Source organism: Sus scrofa, chromosome 6 (assembly GCF_054392235.1).
Source record: "Sus scrofa isolate SSC_HxYL_T2T_F1_AM1 chromosome 6, Sscrofa_HxYL_maternal_Yorkshire_Landrace_v2.0, whole genome shotgun sequence".
In the NCBI taxonomy this organism is placed as follows: domain Eukaryota; kingdom Metazoa; phylum Chordata; class Mammalia; order Artiodactyla; family Suidae; genus Sus; species Sus scrofa.
In genome coordinates this window covers 29,263,153-29,282,407 of record NC_139388.1, presented here as the reverse complement: position 1 = coordinate 29,282,407, position 19,255 = coordinate 29,263,153, and the positions used below count along the sequence as shown (strand labels likewise).

The 19,255-nt window shown below is 54.5% G+C and overlaps 4 protein-coding genes across 29 annotated transcripts in view; 2 read left to right on the top strand and 2 right to left on the bottom strand.

Annotated features, from left to right (window-relative positions):
- The window catches only part of TK2 (thymidine kinase 2), a 1,024,677-nt gene that overhangs the window by 383,813 nt on the left and 621,609 nt on the right, over positions 1 to 19,255 (top strand). The gene's annotated exons all lie outside the window — the stretch shown is intronic.
- TMEM208 (transmembrane protein 208) lies at positions 245 to 3,102 on the bottom strand. Of its 6 annotated transcripts, none has more exons than XR_014805807.1 (6): positions 2,999 to 3,102; positions 2,282 to 2,377; positions 1,095 to 1,154; positions 851 to 1,013; positions 629 to 731; positions 245 to 530 (listed from the first exon to the last, which is right to left on the bottom strand). XR_014805807.1 is itself a non-coding variant. In XM_003126937.5 (6 exons), exons 1-6 carry the CDS (start codon positions 3,002 to 3,004, stop codon positions 393 to 395), a joined length of 540 nt encoding a protein of 179 aa, XP_003126985.1. In that variant the 5' UTR covers positions 3,005 to 3,102; the 3' UTR covers positions 245 to 392. The 6 variants fall into 6 exon arrangements, 4 of the variants coding, with proteins under 4 accessions (XP_003126985.1, XP_003126984.1, XP_005664468.1 ...); XR_014805806.1 differs by having other exon boundaries at positions 629 to 713; XM_003126937.5 differs by having other exon boundaries at positions 877 to 1,013.
- Positions 3,188 to 18,968, top strand: LOC100524680 (Leucine-rich repeat-containing protein 29). 19 transcript variants are annotated; one of them, XR_014805740.1, is made up of 8 exons: positions 3,188 to 3,249; positions 6,788 to 6,889; positions 15,254 to 16,246; positions 17,347 to 17,562; positions 17,689 to 17,832; positions 18,024 to 18,241; positions 18,355 to 18,507; positions 18,877 to 18,968. XR_014805740.1 is itself a non-coding variant. In XM_084960027.1 (8 exons), the coding sequence occupies exons 1-7, from the start codon at positions 3,226 to 3,228 to the stop codon at positions 18,499 to 18,501; spliced, it is 1,812 nt and encodes a 603-aa protein (XP_084816153.1). In that variant the 5' UTR covers positions 3,188 to 3,225; the 3' UTR covers positions 18,502 to 18,507; positions 18,877 to 18,968. The 19 variants fall into 19 exon arrangements, 17 of the variants coding, with proteins under 17 accessions (XP_084816153.1, XP_084816155.1, XP_084816151.1 ...); XM_084960027.1 differs by having other exon boundaries at positions 15,308 to 16,246; positions 18,333 to 18,507; XM_084960029.1 differs by having other exon boundaries at positions 17,743 to 17,832; positions 18,333 to 18,507.
- LOC146402266 (uncharacterized) lies at positions 3,198 to 14,706 on the bottom strand. Of its 3 annotated transcripts, none has more exons than XM_084960173.1 (4): positions 14,456 to 14,706; positions 13,872 to 13,977; positions 4,875 to 4,938; positions 3,198 to 4,575 (listed from the first exon to the last, which is right to left on the bottom strand). In XM_084960173.1, the coding sequence occupies exons 1-4, from the start codon at positions 14,493 to 14,495 to the stop codon at positions 4,540 to 4,542; spliced, it is 246 nt and encodes an 81-aa protein (XP_084816299.1). In that variant the 5' UTR covers positions 14,496 to 14,706; the 3' UTR covers positions 3,198 to 4,539. The 3 variants fall into 3 exon arrangements, with proteins under 3 accessions (XP_084816299.1, XP_084816298.1, XP_084816297.1); XM_084960172.1 differs by having other exon boundaries at positions 4,405 to 4,575; positions 13,872 to 14,096; positions 14,456 to 14,686; XM_084960171.1 differs by lacking the exons at positions 3,198 to 4,575; positions 4,875 to 4,938 and adding an exon at positions 9,084 to 11,043 and having other exon boundaries at positions 13,872 to 14,096; positions 14,456 to 14,686.

Genomic DNA, 19,255 nt, shown 5'->3' with positions numbered 1-19,255 from the left:
CCACCATGCTAGTTTTTTTTTGTAGCGCAGCAGGTTAAGGATCCAGCGTTGTCACTGCAGCAATTCACGTCACTGCCGTACCATGCGTTCAATCCCGGGCCCGGGAACTTCCACGTGCTGAGGGTGCCACCAAAAGCAGAACAAAGCAAAAGCAAAGTACCCACTATGCTGGGCCTATAGCAGAAGGAAATCACCAAAGGACTGGCTGTTCTTGCTCTATCCCTCATTATCATGCACACAGGCGTTAGCCACATCATAAGCCATTTATTCAACAATTTTATGCCTTAGACTGCTTTTGGCCCCTGGACTAGGCCCTCGCTGCTCCTCGCACGGGGGCTACACAGCCTGACAGCCACCCAGGGCCCAGAAACTCGTAGCCACAATGTCAGTGGCTATAACCGCTTCATTTGCCGCCGCTCCTGTCGGCGCTGCCTTTTCTCGTTGTGCTCTGGTGCTGGGGTGCCACTCTCTGCTGTGAACCAAGGGCCTAGTACATTGACCCACAGGAGGTAAAGGGCTCTGCCTGGGGCCTAGGAGAGAAAAGGTAGCTTAAAGCCAAGTACAGGAAATGAAAGAAGAGAAGGGTTCGAGCCTTAGCTCCTCCTTGGGAGCCCCATGACCCACATACCAGAAGCCAGAAGGACCAGATGTAGAGAGAAAAGCAGCTGAGCACCTGCACGATGGCTGTCAGTAGGATCACATCCTTAAGGTGCCTGTGGATAGAAGCGAGGCTGCAAGGGCCAAAAATAGACAAGCCCTACTTCAATTCCTTTCCACCCAGTTCCAGTTGCAGGCAGCTGTGGGTCTTGGGCTACCTGGGCCCCAGCACCCCAGCCCTGGGGCCGCTCACCTGGCCTGGCAGCGGGGGACACTCACTCTGCCATGCCCTGTTCCATGTTGAGGTCCATTCCACCATCCATCAGGGCCCCATCCTCAGAGAAGGCTGCCCTTGCCATCGAGCTCATAGAATGGTAGCTGGCCCCATATACTGCCAGACTAAAGCCCAGAGCCATCTGCAGAATAAAAACGGGGGTATTAAAGGCCAGCCACTGACCCTACGAGTTTATCCACTTGCCAGGATGGGGGACACTTACCCAGGCCCAAAACGAGGCAGATGAGTAGAAGATGACCAGGGTCACAAGACAGTAAATGGCCTGTAGGCAGACACAGGACCAGGCTGGGATCAAAAGCTTACTAAACCATTGGCTTACCCTCAACTCTAACCAAGATTTAAGGCCAGGCTATGAAAGGAGGACAAGCTTCTCACAGCGTTGAGGGGAGAGGTCAGCTCCCCGAGTACCCAGACTCCCCTCTGACCCATCGGCCTATAAAAGAAGGCCCTGTGTACTTAGGAGGGGAAGAGTCTCCATCTGAGACCCACACCCTCGTTTTTTTTTGTTCTGACTATTCAGCTCTTTTTTCTTTTCTTTTTATGGCTACACCTGAGGCATATGGAAGTTTCTGGGCTAGAGGTCAAGTCAGAGTTGCAGCTGCCATCCTACGCCACAGCCACAGCAACCTCAGGTGAGAGCTGCATCTGTGACATACACCACAGCTTGCGGCAATGCCAGATCCTTAACCCACTGAGTGAGGCCAGGGATCAAACCCTCATCCTGACGGACACTACATCAGGTTCTTAACCCGTTGAGCCAGAATGGGAACTCCAATGTTTATTCCTTATTTTTCTTTTGCCTGTACCCATGCCACAGCTGTAACGAGAGCAAGAGCAGTGACAACGCCAGATCCTTAACTCACTGAGCCAACAGGGAACTCTTTTTTTTGGCCACACCTGAGGTGTGTGGAAGTTCCCAGGCAAGGGACTGAACCCACACCACAGCAATGACCCAAGCTGCTGCAGTGACAATGCCAAATCCTTAACCCAAGGCACCAAAAGAGAACTCCCCAATTTTTTTATCTGAGCCGCACCTGGGGCATACAGAAGTTCCCAGGCAAGGGGTTGAATCGGAGCTGTAGCTGCTGGCCTGCACCACCACCACAGCCATGTGGGATCTGAGCCACATCTGCAACCTATACGACAGCTCACAGCAGTGCCAGATCCTTAAACCACTGAGTGAGGCCAGGGATAGAACCTGCATCTTTCATGGATCTTAGTTGGGTTCATTAACCGCTAAGCCACAAAAAGAACTCCCTCATTTAATTTCAATTGGAGTTTTCTTTTCAGGCTTTGGCTGTCACATACCACCACCACTCCACCCCACCAAACAGAGCTGAAGACTGCGGGACCCTGGGTGGGCACATTAGCAAGGAAGCAAGCACTTACGTTGGCCCCCAGTATGATCCGCAGATAGAACTTCAGGGTCTCTTTGTTCTCCTCAAATATCTGCTTCTTCCCTCTCGTGCCCACTTTGCCCTTAGGCTGCAGAGAGATGGTGAGATGCTGTCAGAACCCTCGTCAGCCAGGGTCTTCTCTACTTTCCCACCATTCTGGTTAGCTACAGAGTTCCATCTGTACCTCATCTGACATCCCCATGGTGCTCAAATCTATTACAATCCTTGGAATGTCCACCTCTCCAAACTGTCCTGCTTAGAGCTGACACCATCTTCCCTGCACACGCAGCAATGACTACCTCCTGCTCCGGATGGGAACAATCCAATACTAGGACAGTATCTCCTGGATCCTCTGATAACTCAGTTGTGAGCGGACAAACCCTTTAGAAGGGACTCCTCTGAGTGGGCTTGAATGGTGCCCCTCTTGGGCCTCTGCAGGAGTAGACCAGATCTGAGCTGACGCGGCGTAGGCCTCTCAAACCTCTAGCTAGTCCTGATACTGTCTGGTACGGAAGCCTAGCCCACTCGGGCAAGACTTCTGGTAAGGTCCTTCGCCTCTCCACTGCCCACCTCGATCTGGTACGGCCCAGCCACTGGATGGCGCCCCTCTCTGGCCGACCCACGTCCCTTGCGGTCCTCCTTCTGTTTTCAGTCTCTTGGCCCCGGGACCGCTTTGCCATGACGACTCCGCCCCACCCGCCCTCCTTACCGCCATGGTGCGACGCAAATACCCAGGCAGGGAAAGAAGGGAGAACGACAGAAACCGCAGTCACTGGATAACACATCGGCAGCAAGGCACTTCCGGTGCAGACCCAAATCGTCAGCAACTGGGACGGAAATGGGACGTCCACTTCCTTCCCAAGCTCCGCCCAGCAGAGTCGGCCGGACTACACTTCCCAGAAAGCATTGCGCGGGGGCGGAGGCGGCAGGGATGCGATGGCGGAGTCGCTGCCCCTGGAGGTGAGAGGAGGCCGCCCTCTGGCCTAGCTCGGGACAGACCCCGCCCTCGGGGTCCCAGGCTGTGGGGAAGGGCTGTCAGATAGCTCGCCTGGCCCCGCCCGTCTGGCGGAAACGACCCGATCGGGAGCTCCTAGGACCAGCAGGCTATGGGTAATGGCCCCGCCTTTGGGCCACTCCGTCCGCTTACCTTGAGGGACCATCCTCTCCGTCCCCATCGGCCCCAGGAGATTGTTGCTCTTTCACCTCAACGAGGACAGGGCCTCTGCCTACCCCCCATCTCTTGCGATGGCCGCCCCTCCCCCTCAATTCTGGAAGATATCGGCTCCATCCCATCATCCCCAAGGGTAACCCTATCTTGTCCCCATTGGCCCTTGGAATGGTCTCTCCATTCCCTCCTCCCAGAGAGACGCCGCCCCCGCCCCCGCCCCCCTCACCTGGCGGTGGGCAACTGACTGCCCCTTCCCATCAACTTCAGGCATGGTCTCTGAGTTCCTTCCCTGGGGAGAGGCCTGCCCCCGGACTCCTTCTGCCCATAGTGATGGCCATCCGTACCCCCTTCACCCCATAGGATGTTTTCTCTTTCCTTAGCCGGGAGCAAGACCACTCTGCTGCCATTGTCCGTAGAGAGGTAACAGATTTTGTCCCCAGTGGTCTCTTTCGGTGGCCTCTCCATCCTTTTTGCTCTGAGACTTGGCAGCCCCCTCCCACAGCCCAAGGGAGACATGCCACCCTTTCCCCACTGGTCCTTAGAATGGTGCTCCTTCCCCTTAGCAAAAACAAGACAGCTCCAACCCCAGTGAGCCCCCTGCCATGGGATCCTTTCCTCCTTCTGCCCCAGAGGATATCTATTCCATCCCCAAAGATCTCAGAGATGACCAGTCATATCTCTAGTAGTTCCTTGGGATGGGGTTCATAGCATGACCACTCCTCCCTATCGTTGCCTCTTTTGGTCCCTCTGGAAAGGCCTCCTCCCTTCTCAGCTCAAAGAATCATGCTTCCTCCCCTCAGTGAGGCCAGCTTTATTGCCTTCCCTTTGCTCCTTGGGTTGGTTGCTGAGCCCCAGAAGGCAGGATGGCCACTATCTTACCTCAACTGAGACAGGTTTTCCTACCTTCCCCTGGGAACAGGGGTTTGATCAGTCCCAGTCCCCATCAGTGATCTCTTCCCCAGGCTCAGCTTCCCTGGCCCAGAGGCTGTTCTCCCAGTAATGATCTGCTTTATATTCCCACCCCTTCCTTGAGCAAACCTTTGGTGAATATCAAGGTAAAAGACCATCCATCCTTACTTCATTCAATCCGTAAGTGTTGGCTGAGTACCTTCTGTGTACTGGGGATCAGAAAAGGGAAGAAGAGATCAGAATGCGCTGGTGAGGTCAGGCTTAAGGAAGAACATTCCAGGGAAAAGATCCACATAGGCAAAAGGAAATAAGGAAGTAGACAGGCTGTGTTTGTAGGTTAGTGAGGAGACTGGGTTGGGGAAGCTCTTGGACAAGAGGTCCAGTCAGGCCTGGAGGCCTGGCCGCACTGGCCCAGGAGAAGAGATTTTGTTTTGAGGGTACTAGGGAACGCTGAAGGTTTTCATCAGGAGTGCACTGAAACTGAAAGCTATTTTTTTAGGAAACTAACCTTGTTGCAGTGTGCAGATTGATTAGCAAGGATGAGCCTGGAGGCAGGGCGATCAGGTGGGAGACTGTGGAAGGAATCCAGTTCTGGGGTGATGAAGATGTTGGCTACTAAGATGGTAAGGCTTCAAAAGTAGAAGCATTAGTAATAGCAACCCAGCAACTATTTATGAAACACCATATATATATAAAATTTAATCCCCATCATAAAGACTATGATCTAGATTTTTTAATATCCCTATTTTACAGGTGTGGAAACTGAGACATAAAGAGCTCAAGTACTTGCCTGAGGTCACACAGATCATACAGCTAGGAACTGTTGGAGCTGGGATTTGAATGAGTCTAAGTTAGCCTGGCCTAAAGCCTGTGCTTTACACCTGTATCTGAGAGTGAGAGACAAAAAGAGCATGAAGAGAACAAAGTATTATCAGGATCTTTAGGCAAGATGCACTGTTGGCCTTGAAGCCCAAGGCCTGGAAAGGTGGGAGGAGAGGCTGTTTTGGACTGAGATTGAAAGGAAGGTGATGATAAAACATTTGGAGAAAGGATGCTGTGGACAGTTGGTGATACTAGACTAGCACATGAGTGATAAAACAATTTGGCCATACTGAATTGTTGATTATTCCTGTAGAGGTAACTATTAAAGCCATGCTAATGAATTTATCATCCTAGAATGCAAACAGATTGAAAAACCTAGGTCTGAGCCCTGGGAGCCACAGAAGAATGCAGAAATAGGACAATTGGAGTGGTGAAAGGAGTCCTAAAAAAGTGTTACAGGAGTCAGGAGGGAAGATTCCAGAGTTCCCACTGTGATGCAGTGGGCTAAGAATCTGACTGCAATGGCTTGGGTTGCTGTGGAGGCCCTGCACAGTGGGTTAAAGGATCCAGCATTGCCGCAGCAGCTGCGGTGTAGGTCACTGCTGGGCTCAGATTCAATCCCTGACCCACGAACTTCCATATGCCACAGGAACGGCTATTTTAAAGGGGGTGGGGGGATTCCAGAAGAAAAGAATAGTTAGTACCGGATCATTTCTGGTCTCACAGGCCTCCAAGCCCCACCCACCCCTTGCCTCAGAGAGCATAGGTGGAGTCAGAGCCTGAGCCTACCAGCCTGGGTCTTGATGAGAAGGTGAGTTGGCAAGTGAAGAAGACAGGAAAGCGTGCAGTCCCAGTGTGACTTCCTGAAGCTACTGGAGGAGCATCCGACTTGCTGTATTCTAGATTCTACTCGACCCTTTACCATGTTACTTACGGGTCACAATAACCCATTTAAATCTCACTACAAATGCCATTTTATAGATCAGGAAAACAAGGAGTTCCTGTCGTGGTGCAGTGGTTAACGAATCCGACTAGGAACCATGAGGTTGTGGGTTCGGTCCCTGCCCTTGCTCAGTGGGTTAAGGATCTGGCATTGCCATGATCTGTGGTGTAGGTCACAGACGCGGCTCAGATCCAGCGTGGCTGTGGCTGTGGTGTAGGCCGGCAGCTTCAGCTCCGATTGGACCCCAGCCTGGGAGCCTCCATATGCCATGGGAAGCAGCCCTAGAAAAGGCAAAAAAGACCCCCCCAAAAAAAATCATTAAAGAACCTCATATAGATCAGGAAAACAAGACTCGGAGAGGTCAGTTAATTAAGGATTTGAACTAGGTGTATCTGGACCCAATACCCAGATAAGCAGGAAATTTGATTTTTATCAATTAAAAACGGCCTGCATCCAGGAGGTGCTGAGGAAAGGTTTCTTCACAGTCAAGATACCTGGAGGCTCAAGAGGGGAAGTGAAGACCCTATGAAGCTTAGGATCCAAGATGAACTAGATACCAGTCCTCTAGTCCTGTCTGACCTGTGCTGTCAGCTGGAGAAGGTTCCAAAGGCTCCCACAGCACTAATAGTCCCCAATGCCCTATCTTTTTCCCTCAGATGCTCACTTATATTCTGAGCTTCCTGCCTCTGTCAGACCAAAAAGAGGCCTCCCTCGTGAGTCGGGCTTGGTACTGTGCAGCCCGGAATGCCCTTCAGGAGGTAAGGTGTCCACCCTCGCCCGGCCCATGCTTCAGCTTGCTCATGGCCCTGCTCATACATCAGCCATCCATTCATTCCTGCATACTTATTCATACATTCTTGGCTCTGGGTGCAGTGCTGGGACTCTCCAGATGAATAAAAAACAGTCCCCTCCCCTGAGAAGCTAATAGTCTAAGTGAAGGAGAAAAACAAATAACATGAGTAGTCAGGATGCCATGTGCTCAGTGCTGTAGAATGAAGGGTGCCTTGGGGACATGCAGGACATCCAAAGGGGACTGGCAGCGTCAGGAAAGGCTTCCTAAAGGAATAGGATGAAGATAAGCTTGGTCTTCCAGAACGAATCACAGCACGAGTGAGGGCACCAAAGTGTAAAATAGTTCTGGAAATGACCACACGAGTTCCCTCTGAACTGGAACTTAAATGTCTGTGGGAGATGAAGCTAGAAGAGGGTCAGACAGCAAGCTGGCAGATGTGCCAGGCAGCACTGCTGGAGCTTTCTCCTGATTCCCGTCATGGGCACTTTAAGGATTGACAAGGCGAAAGTGTGTGAGATGGAGGGGTGATTTCTAAGGTAGAAATCCCACAGCGCAGGGAGGACTGGAGGGGCTGATCGGAGTGGAGGGAGACAGTCCACTAGGAGATGAAAGCAGACGTCTGTGCTAGGTTGAAAGGCAAGCAATGATAGCTTTGCTTTTTTGTTAGATTTGGTTTAGCTCTTTGTTTTAGTCTGGACTTCTTTGATTATCACTGATGTTAAACACTTTTCTCATGACCTAACCATTGAGTTCCCCCTTTTATTTGTGTTCTTTATCCATTTTAACTATAAGGGTCTTGGTATTTTTCTTATCCATTTGTATGAACTTTTTATGCATTAAAGAGATTCATCTTTTACATATTGAAATATAGTCTAAGAATATCTGCCTTTTAATTTGTAGATGTTTATGGGATAGAGGTTGAATTTTTAGGTTGTTGATTCTGAACATTCTTTTCTTTCTTATTTCTTCCATTGCTTTAGAGATCCTTTGCCTCTTCAGATATCTGATAAATGTACAATCATATTTAGCTTTTTTAAAATTAGAGTTTATTTCCTAGAGCAGTTTTAGATTCACAGTCAAATTGTTTATGTTTTAAGGTCTGAATTTTTATATATACATTTTTTTTTTCTTTTTTGATCTCCCTGAGGCATACACAGCTCCCAGGCCAGGGATCAGATCAGAGCCGCAGTCTCAACCTAAGCCACAGCTGCGGCAATGCCAGGTCCTTAACCCACTGTGCTGGGCGGGGGGATCAAACCTGCATCCCCGTGCTCCCATGACACCGCTGATCCCATTGCGCCATAGTGGGAACTCTATTAATTTTTTGGTTCGTGGAATTGATTTTGATTTATGCTCTAAGATAGAAAGCTAAACTGCTTAGTTTTCACATAGCCCAAATACCATTTGTGTATAATGCATTGGAAGCCTCCTCTGTCACATATCAAATATGTGTGTTTAGGTAGGTTCTGTTGTTATTTATCCAGTGTCACTGAGCTTAGTGTCTAAAGGAATTTGATTTGAACTTGTTGAAAATTTGAAGTAAAAGACAACTAAATGGCGAGATCCAGTTGGCAGTTGGATTTATGGGAGAGGAATTCAAGAGAAGGGTTGGTAATAAATACAGATGTGGGTGTCATTAAAGAACAGGTGGAGGTTTAAGCCATGGCTCTAAGTCACTTCCCCCAGGGAGAGCATGAAGAGCCCTGAACAGCAGGCCACAGAGAAAGCCCAGGGGAGGACCCCAGAGCAAAGGCAGGAGGGGGAAGGGGCCTGCAGAGGGGGCTGAGGAGACCCCAGCAAGAGTAGGGCACGGAAGTCAAAGGTGAAGAACATTAAAAGCTTTGAGTAGAGAGTAAACCAGTTATAATGGAAAAAAAAATCATTGTATATATTTAAAAAAAAAAAAAGCTTTGAGTAGATGGCTAACAGTGTCAAATCCCACAGAGTCCAGAAAATAAAGAACAGATAGTGTCCATGATGTTTGACATCCAGGGAGGTCACCAACGGCTTCAGCCTTTTGGCATCTGGCGGGGAAGCCAGGCGGCTTGAGGAGTCAATGAGAGAAGAAAGGAAGTGAGACCTCATTTGCAAAATTATTCATGAGAGGAAGGAAATACATCCAACTGTAAAGAGAGCTTGAGGTGGGCTTGACAGAAGGATTTTTTTTTTTTTTTGTATTTTTGTATTTTTTGTATTTTTAGGGCCAGCACCCTCGGCATATGGAGGTTCCCAGGCTAGGGGTCTAATTGGAGCTGTAGCCACCAGCCTATGCCACAGCCACATGGGATCCGAGCCGCCTCTGCGACCTACATCACAGCTCACAGCAATGCCGGATCCTTAACCCACTGAGTGAGACCAGGGATCGAACCTGCAACCTCATGGTTCCTGGTCCGATTCACTTCTACTGAGCCACGATGGGAACTCCGACAAAAGGACTTTAAGTGGGAGAAATCGGTAAGGTGTTTCTATCCTGAAGGAGTCACTAGGGAGGAAAGAGGTGGTGGCCACCACCGGAGGTGGTAGCAGAGACAGGCTCCAGGCTTGGTCTTGTGGAAGATGGAGGGGATGTCCCCTCTCCTCAGGAAGCGGAGGGGCGGGGATGGCAATGTGACGCTATTTGCTGAGGAAGATCCCTAAAGATTGGTGGGTTCTTTGCTTGGTGAATTCGGAGGCTAAGCTATCCTAGGGGAGTAAGTAGAGAAACTGAGGCCAGGGCCTCAGCAGAGATGTTCCGAATGGTCACAACGCAGGAGAGAGAAAGTTACCAGAGACACACGGAGGGCATCACTCACTCAGATGGTGATGCTGCCTATCTGTGCCCAGCACCGAGCTGGGCCTCAGGGGTGCAAAGCTGGGGCAGACATACACTCAGAGTTGGTAGTTGGAGGGAGACAGCACAAGTCAAGAGGAGGGGGCTGGGTGCTGCACTCGGAGCCTTCCGAGGCATGCCAAGGATGCAGAGAAGATCCAGGAAGGACCCCGTGAAGAAGCGCATGCTTGGGCTCAATCTCTAGAGGAATGAGTATTCTCTAAATAGACAAATAGGGGTAGGTGAGGGGTCAGATCCCCCCCCCGAAAAAAAAAAAACAACCCAGGGAAAAAAAAAAAAGTTTAACCCAGACTTGAGAGCATGAGACAACAGTCACAAGTTGGTATTCGCAGAGCCAGTGTGGAGCGGGTGCAGGCATGGAAAGCTGGGACTGAAGTAGGCAGGGGTCTGACAGAGAAAGGCTCAGGTGCCAGCAGGATGCTCCGTCTCCATCTTGTGCAGCGGCGACCCGTCAAAGGGCCTGAAGAGCATGGCCAGTTACCTCTTTGTGAGGATCACCCTGGTAACAAAACCAAGGAGTCTGGAGGCCAGGATCCTGACCAGGAGGAAGCTGCTGTAATATATTCTGACAGGTAGTAAGGGCACCTGAGCTAAGGCAGAGCAGTGAGGGGGGAGCAGAAAGCCGTATTACAGTGTATCGAGGAGATGGGATGGAGACTTTGGTCATCGTGGATATGAGGGAGCCGTCTAGGAAGACACCCAGATCTCTGACTTGGGTGACTGGTAGAGGGCGCTGAGGATTCAGAAGGGCCAGAGTCCAGGAATAAGACGGTGAACTCAGATTTAGGCAGGTTACACCTTTGTATCTGCAGAGGTCCATCAGGCCGTGGCTCTCAGGAAGAAGGTGTGAACCACAAATACAGTAACTGGAGGGGGATGCAGGGCAGTCCGCTGGGGAGGAGGGAAACTGCGTGTGTGGTGGAGCGGAGCCAACTATGGAGAACGCCCTGGCCTATGACTGAGTCTTTCTCTTTTTTGGTGACCCTGAAAGAGGCTGATGGGGCGCAGGCTAGAAGACAGAAGCGCTAAGAGGGCAGAGGCTCAGCACCCCGAGAGGGAAAGAGCTTTAGTGGGAGACTGGCCATCCATAGCAGGTAGCATGACAGAGAGGGCACTTGTGCGAGGTCAGCAGAGGAGTCCCCGGATGTTGATGCCCTTGCTGGAGAAGAGCTGCTGCTGGGAAGCAGTGATTCTCTGGAGACAGTGATGGAGGGCGACGTGGGCGAGTCCGTGGTAAAGAGGTGGCCACAGTGAGTGTGGGTGCCCTTGTGCTTTCAAGAAGCATGACTCTAGAAGGGAGGGGTGGGAGGTGAGAAGAGGGGGTGCAGGATCCAGGGAGGCTGTTTGTTAAGACTCTGGGGTGTTTGTGGACCCTGAGAAAGGAGCAGTGGAAAGGCAGAGACTGCAGGATGCTCTGAGGAGAAGGTCAGGGACAGGCTCAGTGGCCGGGAGGAGGGTGTTGCCTTGAATCCAAAAGCAGGAGAGGGAAGGAGTTTAGGATGGGTCCTGCCAGGGGTGGGCTGGCGGATGTGAACAGGCAGAGGGACTGTGGTGTCTTTGTGAAGCGGAAAGGTCCTCTCTGAGAAGGCTGAAGTGAGCGGAGGGTGCACCAGGGGCTGGAGAAGATCATGGGCTTAGAGAGAGTCTTAGGGAACTGACAGAGGGGGAGGCCAGTGCGGACAGCGCAGGCCAAGGGGGAGAGCGTGGCCTCCTCGGGCAGAATGCTGTATCCCCAGCACACACCCAGAGGCGGCGGCGGCCTCGTCATCCTGGCTGGGCAGAGGGCAAGGAGAATGGGCACAGCAGCCTGACAGGGGCAGGGCCACTAGGACCTTGAGGAGAAGTGATCAGGGGAGAGGCCTTTTGGAGTCTAGCGAAGAAGGAGAAGGCAGAAGAAGCAAAGTGGGCAGTCAGCCTCCGGGGATAAAGGTGAGATGAGAATAGGGATGAGGGAAATGAGGAAAAGGAGGCAGCCGGGGTCAGAGCCTGGGATCGTAGAGTCTACCATTTTAGCACTGGGGCTGCTCCAGCTAACCATGAGCTGCAGACAGAGCATTGATTGAGACCTTTTTTGGTACCTCTGCCAAACTCAGCCATCCCCGCTGGGAAGCCAGGCCACAGCTACCTGGGCACCTAGGGCCCTGCTGACATCCCACCACTGTCACATCCCAGAAAGTAGTCTGGAGACACCTACTGGCAGGAACCACCTCCCAGGACTCAGCAGGTGGATGAGGAGGTAGTACCCCAGCTAGTAGGTGCTACAGAAGATTCTGTCTCATCAGCGCCAAGCTGGGGTCTACATGGCTCACCAGGCCAGGCTAGGATGCTGACTAGGTGACTTCTTATTTTCCCTGACCCACCCCCACTTAATTCCAATTTTTCTCGAATAAGAAGACAGACAAAGGCAGCACCCCAACACACACCTGAGCTGTGTCCATTCCGGAGGGAGCCCTGTTTGTCTGCCACCAGATTGGTCACTGTGAAGATGTCAGGATGGCTCAGCTCCTGCCTTCTGCTGCTTGAGGTGTCTCTAAAGCCCCTGGAAATGACCCTCAAGGTCTGACTACTCACTGGAGACCAGAACCCCTCAGTGCCAGGACATAGATTTTCTCAAAGGCCTTCTTGGTTTTTTGTTTGTGTTTGTTTTTTGCTTTCTAGGGCCACACCTGTGGCATATTGAAGTTCCCAGGCTAGGGGCTGTACCCAAGGCATATGGAGGTTCCCAGGCTAGGGGTCGAATCAGAGCTGCAGCTGCTGGCCTGCACCACAGCCACAGCAACACCAGATCCAAGCCATGTCTGTGACCTACACCACAGCTCATGGCAACACCGGATCCTTAACCCACTGAGCGAGGCCAGGGATCGAACCTGCATCCTCATCGATACGAGGCGGGCTTATTACCACCGAGCCACAATGTGAATTCCCTCTCAAAGAACTTCTAGATGCAGGCATGTTAACTTCGGATTCCTGTGCCTGCAGACAGGAGAGCCGTTGTCTCTGACATGGCTTTCCAAGTCTTCACACAGGCTTCAGGACTTTAGTAGGTACGACAGAGTCCTGGCCTCTCACAGTCAGCGAACATGTATCACTTTTAGCAGGTTTAGCACATTTTCCAGATAATTGCTCATTTACGCTTAAGACGCCAGCATTGGGAAAGGAGGAGACCAGGGAGCTAGCCCTTCTGTGGATGGGGTGGCTGAAGCTGGAGCAGGTACCCATGGAGTCCTCCTTTGGGCCTTTAGAAGCATCTTCCTAGGGCCCAAGGAGGGGGCTTTCCTACACTGGAGCCAGAGACCAGAACCCAGAAGCCTGCTGCTTCTGCTTGCTGCTCTACTACCACGGATGATACGTGGCCCTAACAGGCTGCTCCTGAGCTCCTGTGTTTGAGTCCAGGAGAGAACACCTGTGTGATGGCTTGGCGGCTGCCTCCTCCCCCACCAAGGAAATCAGCGGGGAGCGGGGAGGTGGTCTCAAATCGCACCCCCACCCCACAGCTGAAAGTCCTTTAGGCCAAGTCCTGCCCTTTCATTGGGTAGCTTCTGCTGCCTCCAGCCAGCCCTGCACTTGAACTCGGGGATTGTCTACCTTGCTCACAGGAAAGCGGTGAGAGAGGGAAGAATATTCCTGGCAGCTGAGGCTCAGAAAGATTAGAAAAGGAGGAAAATTGAAGGCTGCTGGAGCTGAGGCCTGTGGGGGTGGCATGTGACTGGTGGGGGCGGGTGCTGCCTGGCAACCAGCAGGGCTCTGCAGTCCCCCCTCCGGAGTTCACTCTACTCATCATCGGATGGGCTCCTCCGTCACTGCAGGGCTTGGAAATGGCTGGAGGCAGGCTTTACCTTTCCTTTCTCTTCCTCTCTGACCCTTTGAGTACATTCAGACACTGGGATCCTGCCCAGCTCTCTCCTTAGATCTGAGAGGGGGACCCAGGTCCCCAGTACCCCCATTGTCTCCCGATGTCCACAGGGGAATCTGTGGGGAGTGCATCTCTCATCCATAACAACCTTGTTGTCTAAAACGGGAACCTGGTTTGAGCACCAGATTCCCCAGCAGGAGCTGATCTCCCCCTTAGCACAGGCTCCTTTCTGTGGCGACAGCCATAGGCGGCTGGTTCTCGTACCTGGGAGTGAGCTCCACGTGTCTTTCTGGGCGAATCCTGTGGATAAGCATCTTGCCGGAGCGCCTATTAGGTGTCGTGTCTACCTTTCTGGTTCCCTTTTGATGTTCTGTGGACAACAAGCAAGGAGTGTCGGCTTGCGCTTGCCGTAACTCCCAGAGGACAGGTTTTTCGGGGAGCTTGCTTGTGAAAACACGAGTTTTTGATTGCGTACCACTTGCCTGCAGCCTGGGCGTGGGCCGGGGATAGAGAAACAGGGCTCGGATGTTAGAAACCCAGCTCTCTTCTCCCTCCCCCCAGAGACCAGTTAGTTCCCCACATTCCCCACTGTCCTTTAACTCCCTCTGGCACCAGGTCAGGGAAGGGTCTACAAAAACATCTCCCTCACTGGGGGCTCCACAAACTCCTACACAAGCCAACTTTTTCCCACGACCACGTCGAGCACGTAGCCCCGAGCTTTTCTTCCCACCCCCCGACTCTGTGGGCTCCCCACACTGTTCCCCTACAGCTGGGCCAACTCCTCCCCGCCTCTGAGATTCAGTCTCTGAGCTCCTGTCCACAGAAATGGGACGCTGGTCCCTCCTTACCTGGACAGACAAGACAGACCCTCCGACAAGCCGCAGGCATCGCAAGCACCTCTTAAACTCTCGAGCCTAAAGGACCCACACGTGTGAGCTCCCACACTCACCCACGCATGCGCATACCACACACACGGGCATGCGCACGTGTTCAACGACACACAAAACCCATTTTTGCAAACATTCATGTGGCCGAGACACTGAGGCCATCCTGGGACCGCAGCCTCACTGCCTGCCCCAGATTTCTGCACGTGGGTCACAGGGAATTGTGGTGAGCGACACCTGTGTTGCTTCTTCCTGCCGTCAGCTGGTCTGACGGCTATTTATATTCTCTCGAGAATGTGGCAGAGGCTGGTTGCTTAGCTAATGCCAAGCTGAGGCCTGGTCTCAGAGCCACTATCTGAAAGTCCCAAATGTTGGGGTCCAGCCTACTTTGTCCTGCTCCGTGGGGGCTTTGCTGGCTCTCCTCCAGGCCACCCCCCAACCCTGCCGTACCCAGCATAGCAAGTCCCCACTCTGGCCCAGCCCCTCCAGAGGCATTCATTCTGTCCACCATTCGCCTTCCTGTCGTCCCCTCACAGTCATTCCATTTGAGCCCCAGTGTGAACTGTCCTCCCAGCTCCCACTTCCCCTCAGCAGCCCCCTCAACCATACAGGACACCCCACACCACAGTGGGTCCCCACCACACACCACAGGGCCCTTTCCTGACGTGCCCTCCAACTCTGGCCAGTGAACTGCCATGAGACCCGATGCCCAGTACACTCTGAGACCCAGGGGCTAATCCCGGGCCTTCTGCTGCCCCTTAGAGCCACGTGCGGTACAACATCCCCGTGTCCTCTTCCTCCCTTCCGGCCATTAAGCGCCTGGGTCTCAGGGGCATCTCCTGCATCAGCCTGACCAACCTGGATGGCTCGCCGGCTTCACACGAGGTGCTGCAGTGTGTTGCCGACCACCTAGGGCCGCACTTACAGAGCCTGTGCCTTGGTGGAGGCAGTCCCACAGAGGCCTCCTTCGTGGCTCTGATCCTGGGCTGCCCGGCCCTGCGTATCCTTGACCTCAGTGGCTGCAACAGCCTCTTCACGTCAGGCATGCTGCTGGCTCAGCCCGAGACGGCGCAGCGGGTCCAGCAGGCCCTGAGCGGCCTCCGTGAGCTCAGTCTGGCTAGCCTGAGGGACCTGGCCGATCTCAGCTTCAACCGGCTCAGCAGCTGCGCCCCCAGCCTGGAGCGCCTCTCCTTGGCCTACTGCCACCTCACCTTCGAACTGGGCCCAGCCCGGGGCTCCCTTGGCCCCCAGGACTCCTCCCCCTCCCAACTCTCCTTCTGCAACCTGCTGCGGTTTGTGAAGGAGCGGGCTGCTAGGCTGCACGCCCTGGACCTGAGTGGCACTGGCTTGCCCCCCGAGGCCCTGCAGGCCCTGGGCCAAGTGGCCAGGCTGAGGCTGCAGGAGCTGAGCCTGCACAGCTGCCGGGACCTCTCCACAGAGGCCGTGGCCGCCCTTTGCTGCCAGCAACCAGGCCTTACCTCCCTGGACCTCAGCGGCTGCTCAGAACTGGCTGACGGGGCAATCTTGGCTGTGAGCCGGGGCCTGCGGCACCTGCAGCGGCTGAGTCTGAGGAAGCTGCAGCGGCTGACGGATGCAGGATGCTCAGCGCTGGGGGGGCTGCGGGAGCTGCAGAGCCTGGACCTGGCCGAGTGCTGCCTGCTGAGAGGGCGGGCGTTGGCCCAGGCCCTGGGCTCCGCGCGCGGAGCTCCACCCCCACTGGCCTCCCTCAGCCTGGCCCACTGCTCCTCACTCAAGGTGAGCGTCCCATCCCCTTCCTTCCTCACCAGGGCCAGGGACTGGGGGGACTGGCAGAGAGGCACCAGGGAGGTGCCTGGTGTTTGTATCCAAGGAGTAGCCGATAGAACGGAACTCAGGACGCAGGCTGGAAGGGGAAAGGAGCTGAGGCAGACAGAGATAGAGGGCGGTCCACGGCTGGGGGCAGGCAGGCAGCCCAAAGTGACACACACGTCACAAGCCAATGTCTTGGTGACCACTGCAGTCTCGGGAGGGGACGGAGGGTGGGGGTTCTGGGGGCGAAGAAGGCTGGGGAAAGGAAGTGAGCCCTGCTGGGAAGGGGCAGTGAGGCGAGGTTACAGGAGCAGCGGTTGCTCCATCCGGGCCCAAGGGGGTAACTGGTCGTAGGAGCAGCAGGGTCAATTCTTGCCTGAAGCCAGTTCCATCAATAGCCCAGTCCCTTTGGGTGGCATCCCAGTCTTGGCAAGGTCAATCTCTCCCGTTTTAGCAGATTATTCCTTCAGTCTAGCATGGTGCCCAGGACATTCCCCACCTGGAAACCGGCTCAACCTTCCCCCACAAATGCTTTCTTCCCCTGCCCTGCGCCGCCCTCACCGCTTCACCACTGTCTCTTAGCTGCTCTCCCTGGGGCCCCCCATTCTGTGTCTCTGCATCTCCCTACAAAGCAGTTTGCTCTGTTCCACCCTTAGTCCCCGCCCCCACCCCAACTGCTCCTGGCTGGGGGCAGCCCTACCCTCTCTGTGCCCTCACACTTCTAGAGGGAGCATATCTGATGGGCTCCACCAGGATCAGATGTGCACCGCGGTGCTGGGAGCATGGGCCAGATGGAAAACTTCAAAATGCTTACCTGCATCCTCTTGCCCAGCCAGTGTAGGCATTCATGGCCTCCCGGTGTCCCACCTCTACAGCTGCCCCCCACCCCCCCGCCATTGACCAGCACAGGCACATTGTTGCTGTCTTCCGTGGACCCTGTGGGACCTCCCTATTGCCTGTGGGGTTGGAACCTTGGGCAGAAGCTTCCTAGTGACCCCTGCCAAACCTGGCGACACAGGCACAAGACACCTCTGTATTGCCCTCTCCCTTTTCCACTTCCCTCCTAGGACGCCTCGGTGCTCTCCCTGATCCCAGTGCTGGGCCCAAGCCTCAGGGTGCTGGACTTATCCTCCTGTGTGGCTCTCACCAACCAGACCATGCAGGCCATCTGCACCTACCTCACCCAGCTCTCAGTCCTGCGCCTGGCCTGGTGCAAGGAGCTCCAGGACTGGGGGCTTCTGGGGCTGCAGGAACCAAGTGAGGAGACTTCGCAGGGGCCCCAGGTGCGGGACCCTCGAAGTCATGGGGGGAGGGGCGCTCCCCGAGCTCAGCTGCCCTCCTGAGTCTCCCTGGGAACGTTTGAAGGCAAACTCAGGAGGAACCTGAGAAGCAGGGGCTTCCTCCCACAGCCACACCGAGAGCTGGAACATCAGGCCTCCAGCCTCAAGGATCCTTCTCCCCAGCCACAGGGCCCCTCCCTGCTCATGCTGCAGGCCCTGCGGGAGTTGGACCTCACAGCCTGCAGCAAGCTGACTGATGCCAGTTTGACCAAGGTGTGTGGCTTGGGGGCTCGGATAGGCTGAGGATCCTGGGACTGGAGCCAGGGGCCCGGGTCAACCCATTTTTTGCTTGGAAAACCTTCCTTTCTCATTGGCTTCTGCTGCCTGCAGCCACTCCTCTGGCTGCAAATGGGGGAAGCTGGAAGTGCTCCAGCGTCACATCATCCTCCACCCCGTCCTTGCAGGTGCTCCAGTTCCCCCAGCTGAGGCGGCTCTCCCTGAGTCTGTTGCCAGCACTCACGGACAAGGGCTTGGTCGCTGTGGCCAGGGGCTGCCCCAGCCTGGAGCGCTTGGCACTGAGTCACTGCAGCCTCCTCAGTGACGAAGGCTGGGCCCAGGCAGCCGGCTCCTGGCCGAGGCTGCAGCACCTCAACCTGTCCAGTTGCAGTCAGCTCACAGCACGGTGAGTGTGTCCGGCACTGCCTTGGTGTGTGGGCTTGGGCTGGGCCGGGCCCTGTGCCCGGTTGGGTGCTCATCCAGCGGCCTCCCCGCAGAACTTTGGATTCCATTGGGCAGGCGTGCAGGCAGCTCCAGATGGTAGATGTGGCCCTGTGTCCTGGCATCAGCATAGCTTCCGTTAGGCGGTTCCAAGCCCAACTGCCCCAGGTGACCTGCGTCCAGTCCCGCTTCGTGGGAGGGGCTGACCTGACCCTAACACTCTGAGGACAGGTCAGTACCAGCCCTGTGGCTCAGCCTGTTACCTCCGGTGTCCCCAGCCCTGGCCTCTTGACCTAGAGTTTGACACAGTGCCTCCTGCCTCCTCCTGCTATGTATCCCAGAGCCCCTTTCTCAAGCTCTAAACCCCTTTTCTAGGACTTGGGCTTCCTGCCCCTGTCCCACAGCCCAGCAGGAACTTTGTCCAGCTACATGTCACTGTCCTGGGCCCCTAGAAGTACCACCTCCCGCTCTCCTGTCCAGGCCTAGGTCCAGAGGCCAGGCCCACAGGGAGGCTGGGTCTGGTGCTGGGGAGGAGCAGACTCTGCTCTTGCCCAGCCCATTTCTCACACTAAGGCCTGTGCCCCACCTGGTTCCTCTCAGGAGCTCTTCCGGCCCCCCACCAGCACTGAACTTCAGCAGCCAAGCCACAGTCTTTGTTGTACACCCAACAAGATTAAAAATTCCAGATCGTACCTTCTTGTCTGAAGTTCAGGGGCCCTTGCCCTTCCCACCTCAGGTGAAGCAGCCCAGCCCAGGGGTGATGGGCAGGAAATACCAGAGGGCCAGACAACTTGCTCCTTACACCCAGCCCAAAGCCCTACAGGTGCCCCTGGTGGGGCCTAGCTTCTCCCCCACATGGTGGGACACTCTGGAGGCCTCTCCCCAGCACGAGCCCCAGGACATGTCCTACAGCAAAGGCGCATCTGTGTGCACTCGTCCCAGCCAGACCCCAGGGCCACTGTGTTAAGGACGCCCGACT

Coding starts and splice junctions, on each gene's coding strand:
- TMEM208 (XM_003126937.5), bottom strand. Junction 1,155..2,281: donor GGATCATACTGGGGGCCAAC/GTAAGTGCTTGC, acceptor GTCTGCCTACAG/GCCATTTACTGTCTTGTGAC. Junction 1,014..1,094: donor CTGCCTCGTTTTGGGCCTGG/GTAAGTGTCCCC, acceptor TTTATTCTGCAG/ATGGCTCTGGGCTTTAGTCT.
- LOC100524680 (XM_084960040.1), top strand. CDS start 3,396: ATGGGTAATGGCCCCGCCTTTGGGCCACTCCGTCCGCTTACCTTGAGG. Junction 16,247..17,346: donor CCCACTGCTCCTCACTCAAG/GTGAGCGTCCCA, acceptor CTTCCCTCCTAG/GACGCCTCGGTGCTCTCCCT. Junction 17,563..17,688: donor AGACTTCGCAGGGGCCCCAG/GTGCGGGACCCT, acceptor TTCCTCCCACAG/CCACACCGAGAGCTGGAACA.
- LOC146402266 (XM_084960171.1), bottom strand. CDS start 14,634: ATGAATGTTTGCAAAAATGGGTTTTGTGTGTCGTTGAACACGTGCGCA. Junction 14,097..14,455: donor GGTCTGTCTTGTCTGTCCAG/GTAAGGAGGGAC, acceptor GCCCACGCCCAG/GCTGCAGGCAAGTGGTACGC. Junction 11,044..13,871: donor CACGTGGAGCTCACTCCCAG/GTACGAGAACCA, acceptor CCTCCCTTCTAG/AGTCATGCTTCTTGAAAGCA.